The sequence below is a fragment of the Spermophilus citellus genome (genome assembly GCF_964194105.1).
Source record: "Spermophilus citellus genome assembly, chromosome: 10".
NCBI classification, from domain to species: Eukaryota; Metazoa; Chordata; class Mammalia; order Rodentia; family Sciuridae; genus Spermophilus; species Spermophilus citellus.
This window is the reverse complement of record NC_138197.1, coordinates 134132759-134154497: the sequence shown is the minus strand read 5'-3', so window position 1 is coordinate 134154497 and position 21739 is coordinate 134132759. Positions and strand designations below refer to the sequence as shown.

The window sequence follows — 21739 nt, the reverse complement described above, 5'->3', positions numbered from 1 at the left end:
GGAGCTCGTGGCCACGGATCCAGAACACTTGGCCGTTCCTGTGGGGGAGCCGCTCTCCCAGTTCTCGGGAGGACTGTTTGGCCATTTCTCATCTGAGGGGGCACATGTCAACGGGGTCGTGTCGGATCTTTGAGAAATGTACATCTTAGTTGTGCAGGGAAGGGGGCCTGGAGCCAGGGATCTGGGTGCCTGGCACCTGCAGGTGATCTCCAGTTCTGCTGGGAGCCCACCCAGGTGTGCCCGCAGGACAGGTGTGCCCGCAGGACAGGTGTGCCCGCAGGACAGCTCAGCCTCCTCTGAAAGCCAGGGCTGCGGGACCCCCTGGTGAATTTCCTTTGGAGACCAGAGTTGAAGGCCCAGTTATGGACCTGAGAGTTGTTATAAAGTACTTTTTAAGAAAAGTGACATGGGACAGAAGCCCTGTTGTAAATGCCCCAGGAGATCAGAAGCCCAGGTGTGGGCCCGTGTGGGCCGGTGCAGCTCGGTGCAGCTCCGTTCTTTTGTGAGAGTTATGGGTGTCATTTACACTCCTTTGGAAGCTTCTGGAGCCTGCCTCATTTTGCCAGTGGCCTTTGTGCTGGGCTCCCATTCAGCCCGCCCCTCTCATCTGAATAAGCACCGAGGGGCTGTCATTGTCCCCCTGGTTACCCATCAACCCTCCGCAGCCCGTGTTGGGCTGCCAGTCTCCATGGTTACTGCCACCTCTGTAAATGTAATCTCGGGCCTTGGGGGAAGGGGACTGTGAGCGGCTACACAGAAAAGGTCATTTGCAGCAGGCAGTTGAAGCCGGAGCACCAGGTTCCTCGCAGTGAGCCCGGCCATCCTGCTGAGCTGGCCAGGAAGACAGGGGCCTCTGTGCCTGGGCTGGTGGGAAAGGCCACTGCAGAGCCAGGAGAGGGCAGAGGTGGATGTCCAGGGTGGTGGACGGGCAGCTGAGGTGTCCATGGTCACCCTGGGGACCTGGTGCGTTTGGGGGAATGAGGAGGCAGGGCTTTGGGTTTGGGGAGGGGGTTTGCAGGCAGTGGAGGGACGTCAAGTCCCATGTGTCCAGGAGGAGGCTGCACCAGCACCTGGCAGGGTCATGGCACCTGGCCCTGGGAGTCTCAGATGTGGACGGAGAGATGCTGGGAATGGCCAGGAGCGCAGCCTGGCTGCCTGGGTACCCGGTCACGGCCCCTGCCAGCTCCCGTGGACGTGGGAGGGAGGAGGCTCTGCCCTGTTTCTTTCTGTCATAAGAAGTGGTGGCTATCAGTGGGACAGATGACTTGGTGTATGCACGCTGAGGAGTCTTGAAAGCAGGTTTGTAGAGGTGGGCTTGCTGCCTCGATGGTACGTCATGTTGAACTGTGGGTCGAATCACCAAACTGCCTTCGGAGACTGTTTTCCTAGTGGACATCTTGCCCCTGGGACATGAGCTGTTAATCTGCTTTTTCCCCAACTTTGATGTTATCTTTGTCTGAGCTTTGCCCATCTGATGGGCGGAGCAGGCCAGGTCTTGGTTTTCCACCCGTCTCTGGTTCTTTTGGGTGGGCTTCTTTTATTGGCTGTTCTGTTTCCTCTGGGGCCTGACAGCTCCCCCCGTCCGAATCTTCCTTCCTGGTTTCAGGTATGGGGATTAGCATTTCCAAACCCCAGAGGGTCAGACTCTTTCCTGTCTTACTTTAATGTGTTGTGAGTTAATTTGGGGTGGGGGCATGGGTGGGGGTTTAGTTTCCCGGCTTGTTTCAGTATCTTTTATTGGAAGAGCACTCCCCCCACCCCATGCCACCATCATCACAAGCCCCAGCAGGGCAGTGCCTCTTGCCAGGTTGCAGTGTCCTACCGCACACACTGCTCTACCTACTTTACCGTTGTTTTCTAGCATATTCCAAAAGCTGATGGTGTTCGATTCCTCTGGATGTTCTTTTCAGTTTTCTTGCGTTACTCTTATGGCTACTCTTTTCGGTGTGAGTTTAATGAGTACATTATAAACGTCTATTTAGTGCAAAAAGAAAATCCTGGAGGAGTTTTGGTGAGAATGACATTGGGCTTACGAATTCCTATGGGTAGTGGGTTGAATAGTGGCCCTCCAAGGTATGTCCACCCAGAACCTGTAAATCCGACCTCAATTGGAAAAAGGATCTTTGCAGATTTATGTAAGCTGAGGGCCTGGAGATGAGAGCATCCTGGACTGAGGTGGGCCGAAAATCCAATTGCAAGTCCTTTTAAGGGACAGAAGTCCGAGAAACATGGAGAGAGGAGGAGGAGGTGTGAAGATGGGGGTGAGATGGGGATGGGTGGGGCACCCCAAGCCAAGGAGCACCAAGGGTTGCTAACCACCAGAGTCTGGGAGGGGGGCTTGGGGCAGGTTCTCCCTCAGCAGCTCTGGAAAGATTCAGTTCTGCCAATATCACTAAAGCACGTTCCTCACATTCAGATCGCACTTTAGGCTCATTTCTAGGAATTTTATGGGTTTCACTGCTGTCATAAAAGGTTTCTCCTCGTCACATTTTCCACCTGACTCTTGCTGAGTGTTGAAAAGTATTGGATGTTTTATCTGATGATCTTGCACCTGACCACCCTATCAGAACCTGGAAGTTAATTTCCCAGTTCATTCTCCAGGAGAGCTGCCATACTGATTCCAAATAATGTAGGTTTGATTGCTTCCTTTCAATTATTTTATCTTTCCCCTGTTTTCTTCTCCTGTTTGTAGCCACGTGATTTCTCCCCCAGCTCTCAGGTCTTGGGTAGTCCCTGCTTCATTTGCTTACAAGCAGGATTAGGATCTTCTTCCGTGAAATCCAAGAACTAAGTCTTGCCCAGAGACTTGTGGTGACCAACTTGCTGTGGGTGATGAGTTAGCTCATTTCTGGCACATCAGTGTGAGCATTTAAGTCATTCATTTGCAGTACTCCTTTAGTGTCTTGTACTTGCCAGACTTTGTATTAAATCCCAGGTATGTAACATTGTTTTGAAATCTTAGCCAATGAGGTAAGACAAGAAAAAAAGTTATAAACATTGAAACACTGCTACTATTCACAGATGATATGGTTACATACAATGGAAATCCAAAGGAATAAGTAAATGAGTGATGCAGATGGTAAGGGTGCTCAGCAAGATTGCTGGATACCTACTCCATAAAACCCAAGGCAAAATTGTTTTACTGGAACAGTAAATGGAAAATGAAATGAAATATTTTATTTGTAATAGTTACAAACATATCAAATAATGGGAATTAAGGAGCAAAGCCAGTAAAAGGTTTGCAAAAAAAAAAAAAAAGCTATAAAACATAACAGAGAAATTCAAGAAGACCTAAATAAATGATGGAGGACTTAGCCATATTCATGGATTAGAGACTCAGTCATGTAAAGATGTCATTTCTCCCCAGATTGGTGTATATGTTCAGTGCATTATTAATCAAAACCTAAGGGATTTTTAGGGAAAGTTGAAAAAATTAATAAGCTGACTTTAACATTTATATGTAACTAAAATCAGCTAAGACCAGCGAAGGCAGCCTTGAAGAGTGACGGGAGAAGCTGGTTGGCTGGGTGCCCAGGCTTACCATGGGGCTGTGTGATGAAGAGAATAGCTATGGACGGCTAGGCAGGTGGACAGAACAGGGAGCCCCAAGGACGGGCTCGGCGTGTCTGGAAATACAGCCAGTCGAGTGGTAATGCAACTGAGGGACTCACAGGCTGTGAGTGAGGTGAATGCAGTGAGGGGCCATGCTGTGTGTACCCCTTTTCTTTTTTTGCTTGGTCTGAAGCTTCTCTTTTGACTTTTTTTCCGGTTTATTTTCTTAGCAGCTGAGTCAACTCTATTCTTCAGCTCATCTGTCGAGTTTTTAATTGTGTTTTCAGTTCTAGAATTTCCTTTGGTTCCTTTTCGGATCTGCCATGTTCTTTTCTGTGGTCCCTGGTCTTATGAACTCGTCAGTCCTCTCAGCTCTTGGAACACTGTGGGGCCAACGGTGCCCATGTCTGTGTCTTCTAGCTCCCGTGGTCTGCTTCTGGCCGTCTCTGTGTGTGTCGACTGGGCTCAGGTCTTGTCTCCTTGTGTGCCTGGTGGTTTTCATGTGCCAGACGTTGCATTTTCATAATTTTACGACTAGCATGAGGCCTAGGATGCCGTGTGGCTTCGTCCAGGGAGGTCCGTGTTGGCTTCTGGCAGGTGCAGAGGTGCTAGCCATTCGGGGTCACCATTCTCTCTGGGGACTGACCACTGTTTCAGTACTGGCTAACAGCTGTCAGCTCAAGCATGGCTTTTCAGTGCTGGCCCTTGGTGTGCATCCTTTCTGGGGTGATCAGGGTCCCGTAAGTTCTCCACAGACTGCTCACAAGAAAACTTGCTGCAGCTTAGCGGTGCATGTAACATCGTTGACCATGCGGTTTCCATGGGAACCGTGGTCTGAGCTACAGAATTTTACAACCTGTTTGGAGGGGGCTTCCTGCGAGCATGTTCAGGGGAGGCAAATGCAGTGTATTTGGAAGCTGCTCACACTGACCCCTGTGAGCTGGTCAGAGAGCATGGCCTAAGGCTTTTTCCAGCCCTAACACAGGAGGGATCTGCTCGAGTGGCAGAGCCCTGTCACTGTGCAAGCTGTTTTAACAGCTAAGAATTTAGGACGTTAGGATCTAAAGGACCAGTGCCCGAGCAGTCGTCTATGGTCTTGGAGCCGTGCTGAGGCCAGCAGGTGCCCGCTTCTCTCCCTGGGCACTGGCTGTGGGCACAGCATACCACACGAGGCTGCGGCTGCTCTTCCTCTGCGCCTGGCATACCGTCTGCCCAGCATGCCCATCAGGGCCTGGCTGCTGGGCTGAGGAGCTCCTGCACCACGCCTCGTAACCCCCGCGGTGGCCGCTCGATGCACACTCCACGGGGTGGAGCTCGTCTTTCCTAGGCACCATCTCGGTGAATGGATCAGACGGGTCACGATTATCCCTGAGAACCCTGAGGTCTCCACTCAGACCTCCTCACTCACGGCCCGAGCTGTGGTCTCCCGGAAGAGGCAGCTGTGAACTAGAGATGGCAGCTGCTCCCCATGACTGCCTCTCCGACCTCATGTCCCCCACACGCTTGAAGATGTAAGAGTCACCCCCGAGCTTAGCTCAGAAGAAGAGCATGAGGCCTTGGTGGGCCTGTGGTCCACACGGCCTTGGCTCCCTATGGTGGGAGAGTGCAACCTCCCGGAGCAGCAGAGCTCTGGCCCCCACCTGACCTGGCCTTGGCCCGTGGCCAGGTCTCCAGTGGTGGTCACTATTGGTTTTTGTAGGCACCTGGGTAGCCAGATGTCAGGAGATGGACCCAAAGCCCCCACCCAGATTGTCACTCTGGAACTCAGCAGGCCCGAGAAGCCACCAGTGCCTCCGCTTCCTGCAGTGAGCAAGGACACACAGAGGGCCGAGGGGCGCGGGGCACCTGCTGCTGCACAAAACAGGGCCGCTTCAGCGTCTCCTCCTGCCGGCTTTCCTTCTCCCAGAGAAATTTTAAATGTTTCCATGTCTTTTCAGCTGCTTTTTAATCCTTTGTCCTCTTAGCAAACGCCTGTTTCTAACCTCAAAGAAAATACGTCCAGGTCAGACAACTCAAGCTACGGGCCCTTAAAACAAGTGGGTGGTTCTTATGGAAAAGAGAAATAAAGAGTTAATCTGGGGCCTGGCTGGAGCGGGGCCAGGAGGGCTGGTGCTGGAGGGAAGGGGACTTGCTGTGGGGCTTGCAGAGCTCCCCGTGCAGTTCATGGAAATAAGACGCAAAGTGTACCCAAGGCTGGGGCCACTCTCGGCTGACTCCATGAAGGATTTCCTAGTGAGGAGCCGAGCGTCTGTTTGGAGGCTGGGTGGAGGGTGAGGGGGAAATCGGCCTTATTCCTGGGCAGGTGCAGAGCCCCGGGCCACTTGCACCTTGGGGAGCCCCTGAGGGCCAGCTTGGCCATGGCGGGTCGCACGCAGCATGCTGAGTGCCTTCTCTTCCCCTCCACTCCCCACATGCCCAGCCACTGCCAGGATAGCGGTCCCTGGGAGCGTTTCAACCTGGGCTTCCCCTGCCCCTTGCAGGGCGCCGGCCAGGTGCAGCACATCTTTTATTTGCTTGTCTGCAAATACTGAAGGGACAGAGTGATTTTCAGTCCTTTTCCTTTTCGCTGGTTTATAAGAAAAACTTAAAAAATTACTTTCTGGCAGGATTTCTTTAGCATAGTGGTTCTCAAACTGGGGTCACGTTGCCCCTGGAGACATTGGCAGCACCTGGAGACATTGAGCTCATCACATCATGAGGAAGGGGTGCTGCTGGACCCTGGTGGGCAGAGGCCGGGGATGCTGCTCAGGGTCCTACCACACCCAGGCTCTGCCCTGCAAGTGTGGTCCAACACAAAATGCCCTTGTGCACCAGAGGCAGAGGGGCTGGGGGCAGTGCAAGGGCCCAGAGCTCCTGGGTGGACGTGGGTTTGCAGCCAGGTGGCCGTGGGCACGACACGTCACCTGACCCTCCAAACCGGGTCTGTGAAGCCAGAAGCCAGCAGAGTGAAACCTGCAGCCGGACCTTGTGGAGGACCAGCGTGCAACACCTGGAGCAGGTCTGGGCTGCTCCAGAGCCGTGACGGCACCGGAAACCCACCGTGTGCTCAAGGGTGGGCCGACGCAGGCGCAGGAGGCGGGTCTGCGGGTCCGTCCTTAGGGCCCACCAGCTCCCTGTGTCTGCAGGCTGTGGCTCGCGGTGCAGAGGAGAGGAGGCCCCGCGAGGGTGGCGTGGATCAGTGTGTCTCCCAGCTCGTGTTTGAAAGTGCTTCTTGGAGAACAGTAACTGCAGCCCCAGAACACACTGGTGTGTTTCTGTTCCCATCGACACTGAGAACAGGAGGCGGCGGGGGGGCTTCCAGGAGCCCCGGTTTCTCCCGAGCCCTGCTGACACCTCTCCAGGTGACCTGGAGAACCCCTTTCTCTGCTCTGTTGCTTCAGGTGTAAAGTAGGGTGCAGGACCTGTGAGTCCGAGGGTGTCCTCTGGCTGCAGGAGGCCAGGCCCCGGGAGCACAGCGGGTGGATGTGCCGTGGCTCCCGAAGCCTTGGCACTTGAAAGCTCTCACTGGGGCTGAGGCTCGTGCGGCAGGGTGGGAGCAGGCTGGAGAGCCTCAGCCCGGGGCTCCCTGCTCTAGGAACCTGGAGCCCCCAGAGAAGAGAGGACTTTCCCACAGAGGCTGGGATAGCCCCACCCCATCTCAGGTCACTCTGTGGCCCCACCAGCAGTGCCCACCCTGCAGGGGGGAGGGGCACCTGGCAGAGGCCCAGGCCTCCAGGCCTCCTCCCGGGCTCTAGCAAGTGTGCGTGGTGCTGACAAGTGACAGTGCTGTGCCCTGGAGCAGAGGGTCAGTGGGCAGGTTGAGGTGACAGGTACAAGCAACCTGCTCAGAAAGCAGGGTGCCCGGGCCATGGGCCAGGAAGAGTGGCTCCAAGGTAAGTACCCATCAGCATTTTTGGCTGTGAATTGGGGACATCAACTATTTGTTGGTTTAAGATCCCAAGTGTCCCCAAGACTGGTCACAGACTGAGCACTTTGGATGTTACTGGCAGTTACTCATGAGGTCACTGTGTACCCAGCAGGGAGGGCCCAGCCTGGTCAAGGCGAGTGGGTGCTCCGGGACCTGAGACCTACCCAGTGGCCACACAGGAGCACGGCACTGCCGTCCTGCAGGAAGAGTCGGTTCTGGGAAGTGTCCACCTGCAGCAGGGAGCACTCCCCGGTCTCTCATCCAGGCCCAGGTGGGGCTGCTCAGGTGGGGCTGCCCGGCCGCCTTCTCCCAGCCTACGCTGAGTCCTGACCCCGGTGCAGTGATACGAGCCACGGGCCCCAGCTCACTCTCTGTCACACGCGCTTGCCTGAGGGCCTGCCGGTGCTCACACGCGTGCCTGCCCGTGTCCACACAGGCTTCGTGGGTGGTACCTCCCCGGCCTGAGACTGGGGCCCTGGGGCAGGGAGGCCTTGGCTGCCTCTCACCCTACACCTCTCCCATGTCCGCGGGCTTCCCACGGAGCACTGGCTCTGGGTGCCATCTGGGGGACCCCCATAGTTCCCAGCGTCACGCAGTTCCAAGGGAGGAGCAGATTTCCAGTCCCAGCAGGTGCAGGCCACAGTAGGTCCCATCTTCACCTGGTGGCGGTCCCACCCTGGTGCCCCTCCCCCACCCGGGACGCCCCTCCCCCACGGCACCCCCCCACACTGACCTCACAGTGCCGGCCCACCAGGAAGGACACCTATAGGGCAAGACTGGTTTTCCCCGGGGTATCCTGGGTGCTCCGCCTGGCACACACAGGGTGCACATATTTGTTGAATTAATGAGTGACGACACTTTCAATTAGCGTTCCTTTGAGTTTAGGTTGCAGATTAGGATCTTCAGAAGAACTTTCTGGGCTGGGTTGTGCTCAGTGGAGAGCGCTTGCCTGGCCTGTGGAGGCACTGGGTGCTATTCTCAGCACCTCACAAAAACAAGTAAATAAATAAAACAAAGCTTTAAAAAAAGGACTTTGCACCAAATAGTTTTAAATCATGAGTGACTTGAGGGTGCAGGGAGCGCGGTGTTGGGGAGAGAGCTGTGTGTCCTTCTCAGACCCTGGGGAGCTCGGAGGGGCTGTTTGCTCCTGTGAGGTCGTCCCCAGCACCTCTGCTCAGGGTCAGGTGACCTCCTCAGTCTGTTCAGACCCCGGCTCCAGCCCGGGGGGCTCTGGAGCTGGTCTCTCCTTGGGACCTTGGGAGTGCAGGGTGGGGGGTGTGCGTGGAGGAGGGGCAGGGTGGCCAGGCCGCCCTCAGTGCACAGTGCACACTCGGTGTCAGTAAACACAGGTGCTCAGGTGTGCAGGAGAGGCCTGCAGCTGGACAGTGGCAGGGCAGGACACGGGAAGGCTCAGGCAGGCCTTCGAGACCCAGCACTCCTGGGCAGGGAGCTGGCGGGGACAGTCAGCCCCAGCTCCCGTGTTCTCCTGGATCCCCCTTCCAGCTGCCCCCCGGTCTGGTGGCCCCTCCCTGTGCGCAGCGGGCCAGTCTGCTGGCTGTCAGTTTCAGGGGAAGGAGCGGGTGGACAAAGGCCCGGGCCAGGAGCCCAGGAACCACAGAGCGCAGTGGGCATCTGGGGCCCAGACCGCGAGGTGGGACAGGGTTTTGTTCCCGAGCCTTGAGTTCTGGGACCTGTCCCGCCATCTGGAGTGGAGAGAGGGTGGCCTGGGAGAAGTGAGTGGGGGCCACACAAAGCCCTGGCCGCCCTCTGAGGACCAGCAGGGATGCCCAGCTCAGGGCCACCCCAGTCCATGGAGAGGTGGGGGTGGGGTGGGGTCTCGTTTTCTCTCATTTCCTCCACAAGTGTCCCTGGTTAATAATCCAAACTCCTCGAATGTCATGCTAAGTCGGTTTCTTGAAATTTAGGGCTGGAATTTTCTTAGCAAATATTTAACTAAAGAGCAACCCCCGCGTTTCTGGGCCCAGGGGTGGGAGCAGAGGCCCAGGTCGCGGAGGATGGGCCATGCTTGATCTGGACAGCTCCTCATGGCCCCACGAGGCTGCAGCCTCCCTGCCCTCCATGCCCAGGCTCCTGGGTTCAGACCTCGCAGCCCCTCCCGCTGTCTCCCTCTTCCTGGTGCCTCGCCCACTGCCTCAGCCCTGGGTACCTGACTGGACTGCTCTGCCTGGTCAGGCTCTGGGCACCGGCCTGACGCCCCAGAGCCATCTCCACCAGGACCCCGGAGAGCGCCCTGGCTGGTCACCTCCTGCATGTGAGTCTCCCTGTGCCACAGCTGTCCGTCACCTGGCCTGAAGCACCTGCGTCCGTTCTGCCTGGATTTTGCTGTCAGGGACAGCAGGGACACCTTGCTTCTGTTGCCCGGCATTTGGGGACTTCTCTAGGGATGAAGTGAATGGCAGCCAGGCCGGAATGGCCAGGGCGGAGTGGTCTGGACGGGGTTGGACGCTGGCCTGTTCCCTACATATGTTTTATCATCACCCAGCTACACCTGTCCAGGGGCTTGTCCGGAACGGCCGTTTGCATGGCCACACACTTTTCTGCTTGGTCCTTTATAGAAACGTGCCCCCCTCCCCCAACCCCTGTCTAGAGTCTCCCTGGAGCAGGCCTGGAGCTTGGTGGGGACGTGAGCCTGCTGGCCAGCAGTTCCTGGGAACCTGGGCTTTTCGCAGCGTGACCGCTGGTTCCTGAGAGGGAGCATCAGGAGCCAGTGTCTGGGAGCCCGGGGGAACCAACCAGCCTTCTCTTTCCCAGCTTTGGGGTCACACCTGGCCTTCCTCGGTTGGTGGCCTCCCCAAGCCCACCCAGATGCAGGGGAAGGGGACACAGTTCTCACCTGCAGGTGGGAGGATGTCGTAGCACCTGTGGTTGTTTTTTAAAGCCACCGTGTCCTTTAGACTACTCATGCCCACCCCAGATGAGTGGCCGCCCCCTGGAACAGTGTCCCTGTTCAGGCCAGAGCCCACCCCTCCTCTTCCCGCTCCTCGTCACCCTCTGGTCCACCGCCCATTTCACCTAAGGAATTTTTATTGTTGTTTTGAATAATTCAAACACGTGAGCTCCTGAGCCCGACGTGGGGCGCAGAGCACAGCGGAGACGTGCGCACCAGCAGGCGCCCTGTGCCTCCCGGGCCACCTCTCCTGCCACCCAGGGAATTCCCTTTATTTTCCTTTGCTTTTCGTCTTGGCTGCCTGGATTGTTCCGAAGAGATGCTGGTCTGCAGCCCTCATCTGCCACTCCGAATCCAAATGCCCTGAAAACCAAAGGGGGTTTCGAAAAGATCCATTTTACAGCAAAACATGACCCACATCGGCCAGCCACAGTGGCTCGGGAGACTGAGGCAGGAGGATGGCACGTTCAAAGCCAACAACTCAGCGAGGCTGTAAGCTACCTAGTGGACCCTGTCTCTGAATTAAACAATTAAAAAAAGTGGGGGGGGGCTGGAGATGTGGCTCAGTGGTCAAGTGCCCCTGGGCTTAATCCCTGGTACCAAAAGGTGACCCGCCTACACCAGGTGGCCTGGTGGCCGTGTCCCCATCCTTTGCAGGCAGTGCACCATCTGCTGCAGGCAGGTCAGCATTTCAGTGCCTGGGTCCTGTGCCATGTCGGGGGTCGGCCTGTCCTGTCCCGGCTTTGAGAACTCTCAGTTCCAGGCCTCCTGCTCACAGAGTTTTGGGTGGAGGATTCTGCACCTGTCTGGGGCTGGATCAGAGACACAGCCCTTTCCAGCTGGGCTCTGGGCTGCAGTGAATGGAGACCCCCAGGGCCCGGAGCGCGGCGGCTGGGTGGGGGCTGGTCGGCGGCTTGTTAGGTCTTTTCCTTCAACCCCTGGTTGGGCTGACAGCAGCTCTGCGACTTGTCTGGGTGGAGAGCATATGGGCTGTCCCTTGGCAGGTGCTCAGGGCCACATTGTCCTGCTGGATGGCGTCACTGGGCTCAGAACCAGGCGCTCACTGTTCTCTGAAGCCCACATTGTTGCTTCATCTCCGCCGGGGGGGGGGGGGGGGGGGGGACTTGGCCCGCCCTCCTGGGAGGGGGCAGAAAGGTGGGCTCTGGCTCTGGCAGGAAGAGGGGGCTGGATGGGCGCCCTGCTGGCCCAGCCAGCGTCACAAAGGGAAGCCCCAGACAGTACTGCCGGAAGGTGTGGAGGCCCTGGGTGGCCTGGAGCAGCTGGGGTGCTAAACTAGGGGCCCCAGGCGTCTCAAGCTAGGAGAGCCTGAGTCTGTGTTTTCCCGAGGGCAGGTTGGGGGCTGGGCGCAGTTCTGACCCAGCTGCCATGGGACAGCGTTGGGAGAGGGACAGAATGTGCTGCTCTCGTCTCCTAGGTAGAGGCCAGAGAGGCTGCCGGGTGTCACCAGGGGGGCAGCCTCTGCAGGGCTGCCCGCCCCAGCCTACTGCCCTAGAAGCCAGGGCTCTGTCAGCAGCTGCCACCCCAGGGCTCGTGAGGCGGCCTGCTGATGGCCTGGCGTCCGAGCAGAGCGTGGCACAGTCAGACCTCCAGATTCCTGCCCCGCGGTGAATGTCTACTGATGGCCAAAGCTTCCTGGGGGCTTTGTGTGACCCCAGCCTGTTCCCGGCGGGCACGGGATCCTGCCGGTTTCTCCCCCAGAGTCTGGTTCACAGCATGAACACACCGTGGGGGCTTTGGCGTCCAAACTTGAGCAGGAACCAGGTCTTCACAGCCAGCGAGGGGTACCACCCAGGTTCGGTGGCGGCTTTGCCTCCTGCCCCAACCTCTGACCTCCTCTGACTTGCTCGGCCAGCCAGACTCTGAGGAAGTCATTCTGAAATGCCTTTCAACATGGCTCTTGCCTTTTGAGTGATCTCATGCAAAACCAAGGCATTCTTACTAAGAGCAGCAGTGCCCCTTTTTTAAAAGGAGAGGAGATTCACTTAAGATGAACTAGCCATCAAGGGGAACACTCAGCAGCACTTGGGACATCCCCAGTGTCACGCAGCCACCGCAGGCTGCACGCCCTCCGCCCTTCTTCTCTTTGCTTCCCGCCTCAGTGGAGTCCCCTCTTCTGGCCATCCTGTGGACGTGGCCCTTCCATTCAGAGTGCCCGTGTCTAGAGGATGTGTGAGCACTTCCATAGGCATCCCACCCCCCGCCCCGTGGGGACCAGATGGCCAGCCCTGCGTCTGCCGATGGACATTTCCCTCTCGACTTCCTGGCCATCTGAAGGTGCTGCTCTCAGCATTCCTGAGGGGTTTCTGTGTCCACGTGTCTTTATTCTTTTAAGTTGCACGTAGGGATGGAATTCTGGGCCATACGTCAGCTCTACGTGGAGATTTTTGAAGAACCACCCTGACTCTTAGCTGGAAGTTCTGTCTCTTGGCAACAGACGAGTCTCGGCCAGCCAGACTTTCCGGAAGTCATTCTGGAATGTAGCTCCTGTAGCTGGGGTGGTACTGGCCACGGTGGGGTAGGGGGCCTGTTATGATCTCAGGCTTCTAGAGGGTTCCGTCAAGTACAGGCAAGACCAGCTGTGTTTTTTATGGAATAACTAATGGGGTCAATTCCAAACTCGGTGTTGACTCCACGTGAGACCAGCTTTACTCACACACAAACCAGGAGAGACCCTTTCTGAGTTGACGTCATCAGTGACGGTGTGATTTTATTGAAGTGATGTGGCAGTGTGTGTCAGTCAGCTTTCCCCGACTGTCACCAAAACACTGAGAAGAACCGCTGAAGCGGGAAGGATCTCTTTTGGCCTGTGGTTTGGAGCTCCAGTCCGAGGCTGGCTGCAGGGCAGAGCGCGTCAGGGCGGAGGGTGCAGTGGGGGGAAGCAGAGGAGCCAGGAAGAGGCTGGGGACAGGCCCCAGCGACCTGCTCCCTCCAGCTAGGACCCTCCTCCCAGGAGTCCCTGCAGCCACCAGGGGTTCATCCCTGATGAGGTCAGAGCCTTGGTCCAGTCACTTCTGAGGCCACCTCTGGGCCGTGCCGCATTGGGTGCCAGGCTTTTAACATGAGCTTTCAGGGACATTCCAGATCAAACTGTAAGAGTGACATCGAGAACTAGGCCTTAGGGATCTTCATCGTCAACTTTTCCCTACATTTATTTACTTCTACTGGTGGCAGGCTTTATGTGACATGGAACGTGCCACTTCAACAGGGACAGACAGTGGCATTAATCATTCACATTGCCATGCCACCGTCATACCAGCCACCTTCAGAACGTTCACTGTCACCTCCTAAGACGGGGACTGCCCTGTGGCCCCTGCCCTGCCCGGGGTGCGTCCTCCTCCTCCTCTGAACCTGACTCCGTGGGTGCCTCGCATGACAGGCCTCACCTGGGATCTGCCTTCTTTGTTGGGCTCATGTCACCGAGCGCGGGGTCCTCTGGTCCCTTCCCTCCTGTGTGTTCCTGTTTCTTGTCTCTAGAACACGCGGTGTCCCCCGTCTCCTCCTGTGCTGGCCGTCTGGGGACAGCGTCTGCCCCAGGTCTTGTGAGAGAGCAATTCCTTGCACCTCCAGGACTTCACGGTTCAGAGGGGAGGAGGGGCTCGGAGGTGAGTGTCTTGGGGGCAGAGGATGCCGAGGGGCATTGGGGTCTGCCGCCCGGACCCGGTGCCGGCCAGGGCTGGGGGTTCATGCCGGCTGCCTGGGCTCTGGTGCTTGGGCGCCCCAAGATCCAATGGGATCAGCAGGAGAGGGCCATGGAGACCCCCCTCTAGCAGTCTGAGGGGCCGCAGCGGGGGCAGTTACAAGGTGAGGACCTGGGTTCCAAATGAGAGAGTGGTGTGGGCTGCCGGGGTCAGCGGGTGGGCTGCCCTGGGACCACACGGAGCCCACTGTGCTGGTCACCCCCGAGCTGGCCCACGCTCCTCCCGGGGTCCGTGGGGTGCTCTTCCTGCCTGTGGCCGGGGCAGGAGAAGCTGCCTTCACCCGCAGGAGCGCCCGCCCGGCCTGTCCCCGGGAGGTGAGTCTGGTCCAGGAGATGCAGGTTGGAGATGTGGACTCTGTTGCCCTGAAAGGAGGGACCAGGTGCCCTGGGGAGCAGGAGCCGATGTCACACCTGCCGTCTGGCCTCACAGAGATGAGTGCCGTGGGGAGGGAAGCAGGAAGCCACCTGAAGTCACCTGCTGTGAGGGGGACCTCCGACCCTCCTGCCCATTGGGAAGGCTTGGGAGGGGACAGGAGCAGGGGACAGAGCGGGGACAGAGCCAGGGATGGGAGCACAGTGCCCGGTGGAGGGTCGGGTTCTGGCTGTGGGAGGGCTGTGAACAGGGACCTCAGCAGAGACCGTCAGCACAGAGGGGCCACCCCAGGCCGAGGTGCATGGGTGGGGTCACAGGGACCCGTGAGCAAGTGTCTCTGGCTGTCCTCAGCAGCAGGTCGGGGACCTCTCAGGCCAACTGCCCCATCCACCTGACCATCTCTGGTGGGGCCCAGGGCCAGGTGGAGTCTGGGTCCTGCTGCCCACAGCCCGAGTGTCCTCGCTGGACAGAGCCCATCTTGCCCTGTGTCCTCTTCTGTAGAGGGGCCAGCACGGACCCTCGTGGTGCCCAGGTCCCACCCACAGCCGTGAGGACCCCTCTCCTGTGGCCACTTCCCCCAGGGCCTTACCCCACGGGCCCAGCAGCAGTCAGGAGGCCTCACCCTGCTTGTGGCCGTGTCCCTCCCTTCTCCACGTCCCCACTTGTCCCTGGCTGAATGGTGTCCCCGAGTCCGCGTCCACCTGGAACTGCAGCACGGGTGTGGTTTGGAGAAAGGCTCTTGCAGGTGTCACCAAGGTGATGCTGGATGTGGCCCTCGTCCAGGGACAGCGTCCTTTAGGAGAAATCAGACACAGAGGGAAGGGGGCCTCCGGAGGCCAGGGCGGGGGCGGGAGAGGCGTGTCCTTGGGCCAAGGGACTCCAGGGTCGTGGTGACACCAGAGGCTGGGGTCCTGGAGCAGCTGGTGCTGTGGGGCCTCTCTGGGACCAGCCCCGACACCTAGACAGTGGGCTGTGGTCCCCAGGACCAGGAGGGCAGGCGTCTGCTGTTGTCGGGCCCTGGGTCGTGACGCTGCACAGGAGGTGGCTGCCGTCTGCCTGTCTTGCCGCTGTCCCTGCGTGTGACGTGCAGAGGCCCTTCCTGTCTGTTTCCGAGGCAGGCCCTCCTGGGGGACACACCTCCCGGTACCTTCTGGGGTCACCCAGCCCTGGCTGCTGTGCCTGTCACTTGCAGCGAGGTCACCTGCCACCTGGCCTCAAGACTGTGGTTTGCTCCTTGTCCCCCCACCCTGGGGGCCGTCAGTTCCTTGGAAGCCGTGCTGTGACACCTTCCTCAGTCCCCAGGAGTGGGCTCGCCTCTTGGGCTACAACTAGATCCCCACCCTCCTCTAGCCACTGTCACATCCATATGAGAGGGTCACATGGGCCCCACCCCAGGCCCTGGAATGTCCCTGCCGACCTTGTTTGGGTGACGCGGCGGCCCCGCAGCCTCAGGCCTTGCCATCTGCCCGTGTCCTCTGCCCTCTCAGGGACAGTGCGGCGACTCGTCCTTCCCAGGGTGGGCACAGAAGGTGCACTGGACTGCCTTTGGGGTGTTGGAGCTGGCGGGACGCTGATCCTCCAGCTGTGGAGAAGGCGCCTGGACGCAGGCTGGGCGCTGGAGCCCGCTGTCCTAGCAGCATGGACCTCTGCATCAGCCGTCCACGCTCCTGGGGAGAGGGACTTCCCGAGGGCAGAGTGCGGGCCACCTCTGCCTCTGCCCCACCTTCTCCACGCAGCGTGAGCAGCACCCCTCGGGTTGCCGGGTCCGACCCAGAGGAGCAAGGGGACGCGGTGGCTGAGTGTCGCGTGGGGTCCTGGGGCGGGAGGGACAGTAGGTAAAGACTGGGAGACCTGAAGACAGCGGGCTACGGGCAGGCGGGGCGAGGCCGCCGTGTGGACAGGGAACCTGGGCGCGGCCCCGGGTGAGTGTGAAGCTGTTGGAACGTGAAGGTGACTCAGAACAGAACCTGTGCCCAGCCGGGCCGCTGCTGAGAGGGTCCGTGCTGGCAGCTGCTACTCCATTGGCTCAGCCTGGTGCTCCATCGCAGGGGTGGCCGCTACGTCACTTGGTGGCCCCTGGCTGATGGGCACTTGGTTTGTGTCCCAGAGGCTTGTTAAGAGCAGTGGCTCAGAAGCCCACCCCGGAGGCCACAGAGTACCGGCCCGTTGTCCCTGTACCTGGGTGTCCATGCTCGTGAGTGACGCTGACGTTGGGTGGTGGGTGACGCCTGTCGCGTTCCCAGCTCAGCAACGTGAGCTGATGTCTAATGCCATTTCCTGGGGCCCAGCGAGCGTGAATCCCTGGACGTGGGTCCTTGCTGCAGGTTTCCACTATGCTGTGCCCTCCTGGGTGCCCACGGGCGGGTGGCCGAGTCCTGCAGCCCCCAGCCCTGGACAGGAGAGCCCAGTGCAGCCAAGGAGTCCTGGGCTTTGTGCTTCCCCTGTGGCCTCTGCGGCCAGGGCCAGAGCAAACAGACCCACAGTGGCTTCAGGAGAGAGGAGTCTGGTGAGTGGTCACCGGGAGGCCAGCCATGTCCTGCCTGCTGTGTTGTCACGGTGTTGGCCAAGGAAACCCGGCAGCTTCCAGCAAGTAAAAACAGCTTGGGTGGACAAACGGAGCCTCCCGTGCGGTCTGCGCGGCGGTGCAGGGTGGAAGAGCTGCGTGGGAGCCCCCCCCACCCCCCCCCCGCGTGTTCACCCAGCAGCTTCGCAGATGGGAATGTTCTAGATGTGGCAGGAGCAAGACCTGCAGGTCTCAGCCCTCAGACTCCCCGGGGAGAAACAGGTGTAAACAAATAAGGGTGGAGTCGGGCAGCAGAAGCTCCTGTGCAGGAATGAAGTGGGGATGCTAGGTGAACGGGGGTGCCCTACAAGAGGGCTCCCATGGGGGGCAGGTAGCTGGGACCCAGTTGGCCCTGCTCCAGGTGGAAGACAAGATGGGCAAAGGCCCTGGGGCAGGAAGAAGGACCATAGGTTGGCAGGGCGGCATCACTGTGATGATGGGGAGGGTGAGGGGACATACCATGAAGGACCATAAGACAGGGCAAGGGCTGTGTGTTTTATTCTAGGTGTCACCAAGGGCCACAAGGCAATGGGTGATGGCGCCACCCTTGGGGACTGTGACCACAGCATGAGGCTGATGGTGGAGGGAAGCCGGGGCTGATAGGCCAAGCCGAGCTCACAGGGTTCAACCAGGCTTCATTTTTCTTTTGAAAATTGAATGGCAGCGTCGGGTGCGATGGCGCATGCCTGTGATCCCAGCGGCTTGGGAGGCTGAGGCAGGAGGATCGCGAGTTCAGAGCCAGCCCCAGCAACAGCATCTCCGTTTCCCACCTGTTTTTCTTTTTGTTTCTTTGGTGCCAGGGACTGAGCCCGGGGTGCTGAACGCTGAGCCCCAGCCCTACCCTCTTTAGTGTTTGCTTTGGGACAGTGAGGCTGAGCTGCTGAGGCCGGCCTGGAACTTGTTATCCTCCTGCCTCGGGCTCCTGAGTCCCTGGGATCGCAGGCGTGGCCACGGCACCCAGCTCAGTGGGCATGGGTGGCTCCTGTTGGGGTCTCCTGGGACCTCAGGTTTCCCGTGACAAGGCTCCTGCCTGCAGTCGTGACTGTGTGGACAGGTCATGTGACTTGGACCCTTGTGGCCCAGAGACAGCCGGGGCTGCAGGCACCCAGGGAGAGCGGCCAGGGATGCGGAGGCTCTCTCTTCCCTCTGCTGTTTGGGGCACATCTGTCTGCACATCTGTCTCCTCTGGTTCTGGGCTTGGAACTGGGTTGTGTGACTCTGTGACCAGTGTCATCCTCCCTTTGGGTCTGAGTGCCCAGTACTGTCTCTTGGTTTGTCCACTGTGCCGGCCTGGACGCAGCGCGGCCCCGCGTGCCTTCCTTGGCATCCCTGCCTGTAAAGTGGGTACGACGGTGTATCTGGGTGGGGTGACCCCGCAGCACCAGTGCAGGCTTGCAGAGCTCCCGGGGCTGGAGCTGGGCTGGGGACGAAGGGTGGGAATGTGGGCAGAGGGCAGGTGGCGTGGGGTGTGAGGGCCTGGTGGCCAGGGTCTGTGATTGGAGTGAAGTGTTGAACCCCCGGGAGCCCTGAATCATGGTGGTCACTGGGGTGCTCCCCTTCATGGTTGGGGGCCACTGAGGGCCTCTGAGCAGGGGAAGGACATGGTGGTTGTGGTCTGGAGGCTGGTGGGCGTCAGTGGCAGAGGGAGGAGGGGGCCGGGAAGCAGGAGGTCGAGGTGGGGAATGGGCCTCTTTGCCAAGTGCGTCTTGGGCTGTTCCCTGACCCCCAAAGGCATCCGTTGACCCCACTCGCTCTCCTTGTGTCCCACAGATGGCATCCACAGTGTCACGGCCCTCTGCACCCTGCGTGTCACCATCATCACGGACGACATGCTGACCAACAGCATCACCGTCCGCCTGGAGAACATGTCTCAGGAGAAGTTCCTCTCCCCGCTGCTGTCCCTGTTTGTGGAAGGGGTGGCCACAGTGTTGTCCACCACCAAGGACGACGTCTTTGTCTTCAACATCCAGAACGACACGGACGTCAGCTCCAACATCCTCAACGTCACCTTCTCGGCGCTGCTGCCGGGCGGCGTGCGGGGCAGGTTCTTCCCGTCCGAGGACCTGCAGGAGCAGATCTACCTGAACCGCACGCTGCTGACCACCATCTCGGCCCAGCGCGTGCTGCCCTTCGACGACAACATCTGTCTGCGGGAGCCCTGCGAGAACTACATGAAGTGCGTGTCCGTGCTCCGCTTCGACAGCTCGGCCCCCTTCATCAGCTCCAGCACAGTGCTCTTCCGGCCCATCCACCCCGTCAACGGCCTGCGCTGCCGCTGCCCGCCCGGCTTCACCGGGGACTACTGTGAGACGGAGATCGACCTCTGCTACTCCAGCCCGTGCGGGGCCAATGGCCGCTGCCGGAGCCGCGAGGGCGGCTACACCTGCGAGTGCTTCGAGGACTTCACGGGTAGGTGTCCAGGCCTGGGCTGTGGCCCTGGGGCTCATCTGCACTGGTACCCAGGTGCCCGGTTCTGTGGCTCCTCTGTCTGCTTCCCTCTCAGTGACGTGGTCACAGGACAGGTGCCGGGCCCAGGTGCGGGCTCCGTGTGCCTCGAGGGGTCTCTGGAGTGGCACCGGGCTCAGCCGGCTGCGTGGGAGGAGGCCCTTCCTCCCTGACTCTGAGGTCTCATTCACACCTGGGAACCTGAGGCCGTCCCTTCAGGAGGACAGCAGGAGCAGGCCGCAGTGTGAGGTTCCCCCGAGGTACCCAGGTGCACGAGGCCACGCATCGCCTCTGAGTGTTCCAAATGCGTCATTCCAGATTTCCAGTGCAGTTGGTTAGTGCAGAGTGGAACTGGGTGGGAGTCCTGAGCCGCCGTCCTGTGGGTCCTGAAGGATGTTGCCTGCAGTTTTCATGCCTCATTGTCACTGTGGAAAATGGCTCACCTTCCCCACCCTGAAGCGCACCACCACAACGTGACCTGACTCATGCCAAAGGCGAATCGCTCCACAGGCAGCCAGCGGTGGCTGTTGAAAACAGAGGCCGCCCCACAGCACAGGAAACACGTGCTCCCTGTGCGCTCCGGGCCCTCGGCTGTTCTAGGATCATGGCCCCTTTGAGAAAAGAGTTTGTGGTGTTCCTGACGTTGGAGGGTCTCTCTTTGGAAAGCCCCTGGGGATTAGGCAGGACTTGATCTGCACCTGAGATAACTTCGAGCCCCTTCCATCCGTGAGCGTATCCATGATTAACCGGCCCGGTGTAAACACGGGGAAAATCGGAACCTGCTGCTGGTGGGGGAGGCTTCTCCGGCAGAGCGGGAGTTTATGGGCTTAGACAGGAGCTGGAGGTATCAACAGGTACTTAGGGAGCAGGAAGAGAGCGCAAGGGAGGACAAAGGGAGAGGAAGTGTGGGCGCCAGGTCTGTGCGCTGAAGGGAGGGAGACCAGCTCTGGAGTCTGGCAGGGCAGCTGCTGCGCTGGCTGCGTCGGCCCGGTTGGTTGTGGTCTGGCGACGTGGGGAGGGGGAGGGCGTTTCTTTCGGGCGTTTCTTTTTCTTGCCGTCTGTGTTTTCTGCACCACCCCTGCCTGGCTGGCGGGCTGGCTGCCAGCAGGACCCACACGTCTCTTGCCTGTCCTGCTCAGTGCTGACCCTCGATTCCCAGCTTGCAGGGAGCAGGAAGGCAGGACAGGTGCCCTGCCACCTTCAGGACGGGGGGAGGGGTGTCCTGCCAGCCTCCCCCACCCGTGGACTCACATGGTGTGGACTCCATCTCTTCCAGAGCGGTCATGGGACACTCGAGCCAGCTTGTGTGGCTGGCCTCCTCCTGCTGGGAAGCCCCTGGGGGCTGGTGTCCCTGCACCCCTTCCCTCTGCCTTGGGACCCAGAGGGACACTTCACTGACTCCTGTGTCAGATGGAGAAGCTGGGGCCACTGTGCCTGAGAAAGGGCTGGGGCCTCCAGTGGGGTCAGCCAATATGTGGTCTTCATTTGTGCCGCAAATACTTACTGGGTGCCTGATGTATGCACCCCACCTCACCCCACCCATCAGAGTGGGTAACCCCAGTTGATCTCTGCTTTCTGCCCTTGGATTGGCTGAGGGCCCCCCATCTGTGGGGTGGCGCCGCTCACTGTGTTAAGGCCAGGCGTTGGCCCTGTGCAGCTGCGTGGCTGGCCTACTGGAGACGCATGGGCCACGCTGGGGCAGGGCGAGTGGAGGCCGCCAGGAATCGGGGCCCTGGGTCCCTCTGAAGACAGGTTGACCCGCTGGGTGGAGCCGATTGACTTAGACGTTCTCGAGTTTCCTTTTCATCAAGGGAGTCATTTTTGGAAGAATAATGACGGGAATGGCCAAGGCTGTCATCGCTGGTAAGACCCGTGACGCACAGTGATGGGCAGGAGACTCGTCTGACTCCCATTGGGTACTAAAAGCACCCTCCGTGTCCCCCCCCCCCAGATAAGACTAATGAAGCCTGATTATCTTCCTCGTCCTCTTCCTCCCGCCGCCCCTCTCCCTTTGAAGCACTGGTTTTCTGAGCCAGGTAATTGCGCTCCTCCGTGTGTGATGAAAGCCGCGCTGTCGTCGCGGGCTCCCATTACCCGCAGCCCGGGAAGCCGACTTGGGTCTCGGGCGGCCTTTTGGAATCAGCCCAAGGGGCACTGGAAGCCCTCGGCTTCCTGTGAGCTGCAGAAGGAAGGCATCAATTAATTCCAGGAAAACCTCCGCGGGTTTGACGCTGAGAAGGTATCCTGACAGCCCTCCTGAGTGTCTGCTCCAT

General features: G+C 59.2%; 1 protein-coding gene across 3 annotated transcripts in view; it reads left to right on the top strand.

The window, feature by feature from the left end:
- The window catches only part of CELSR1 (cadherin EGF LAG seven-pass G-type receptor 1), a 116060-nt gene that overhangs the window by 24518 nt on the left and 69803 nt on the right, over positions 1-21739 (top strand). For all 3 annotated transcript variants that reach the window (XM_081311426.1, XM_081311425.1, XM_081311424.1), the window contains exon 2: positions 18792-19430. In XM_081311426.1, coding sequence (XP_081167552.1) covers positions 18792-19430 — 639 coding nt within the window. The remainder of the gene's footprint in view (positions 1-18791; positions 19431-21739) is intronic.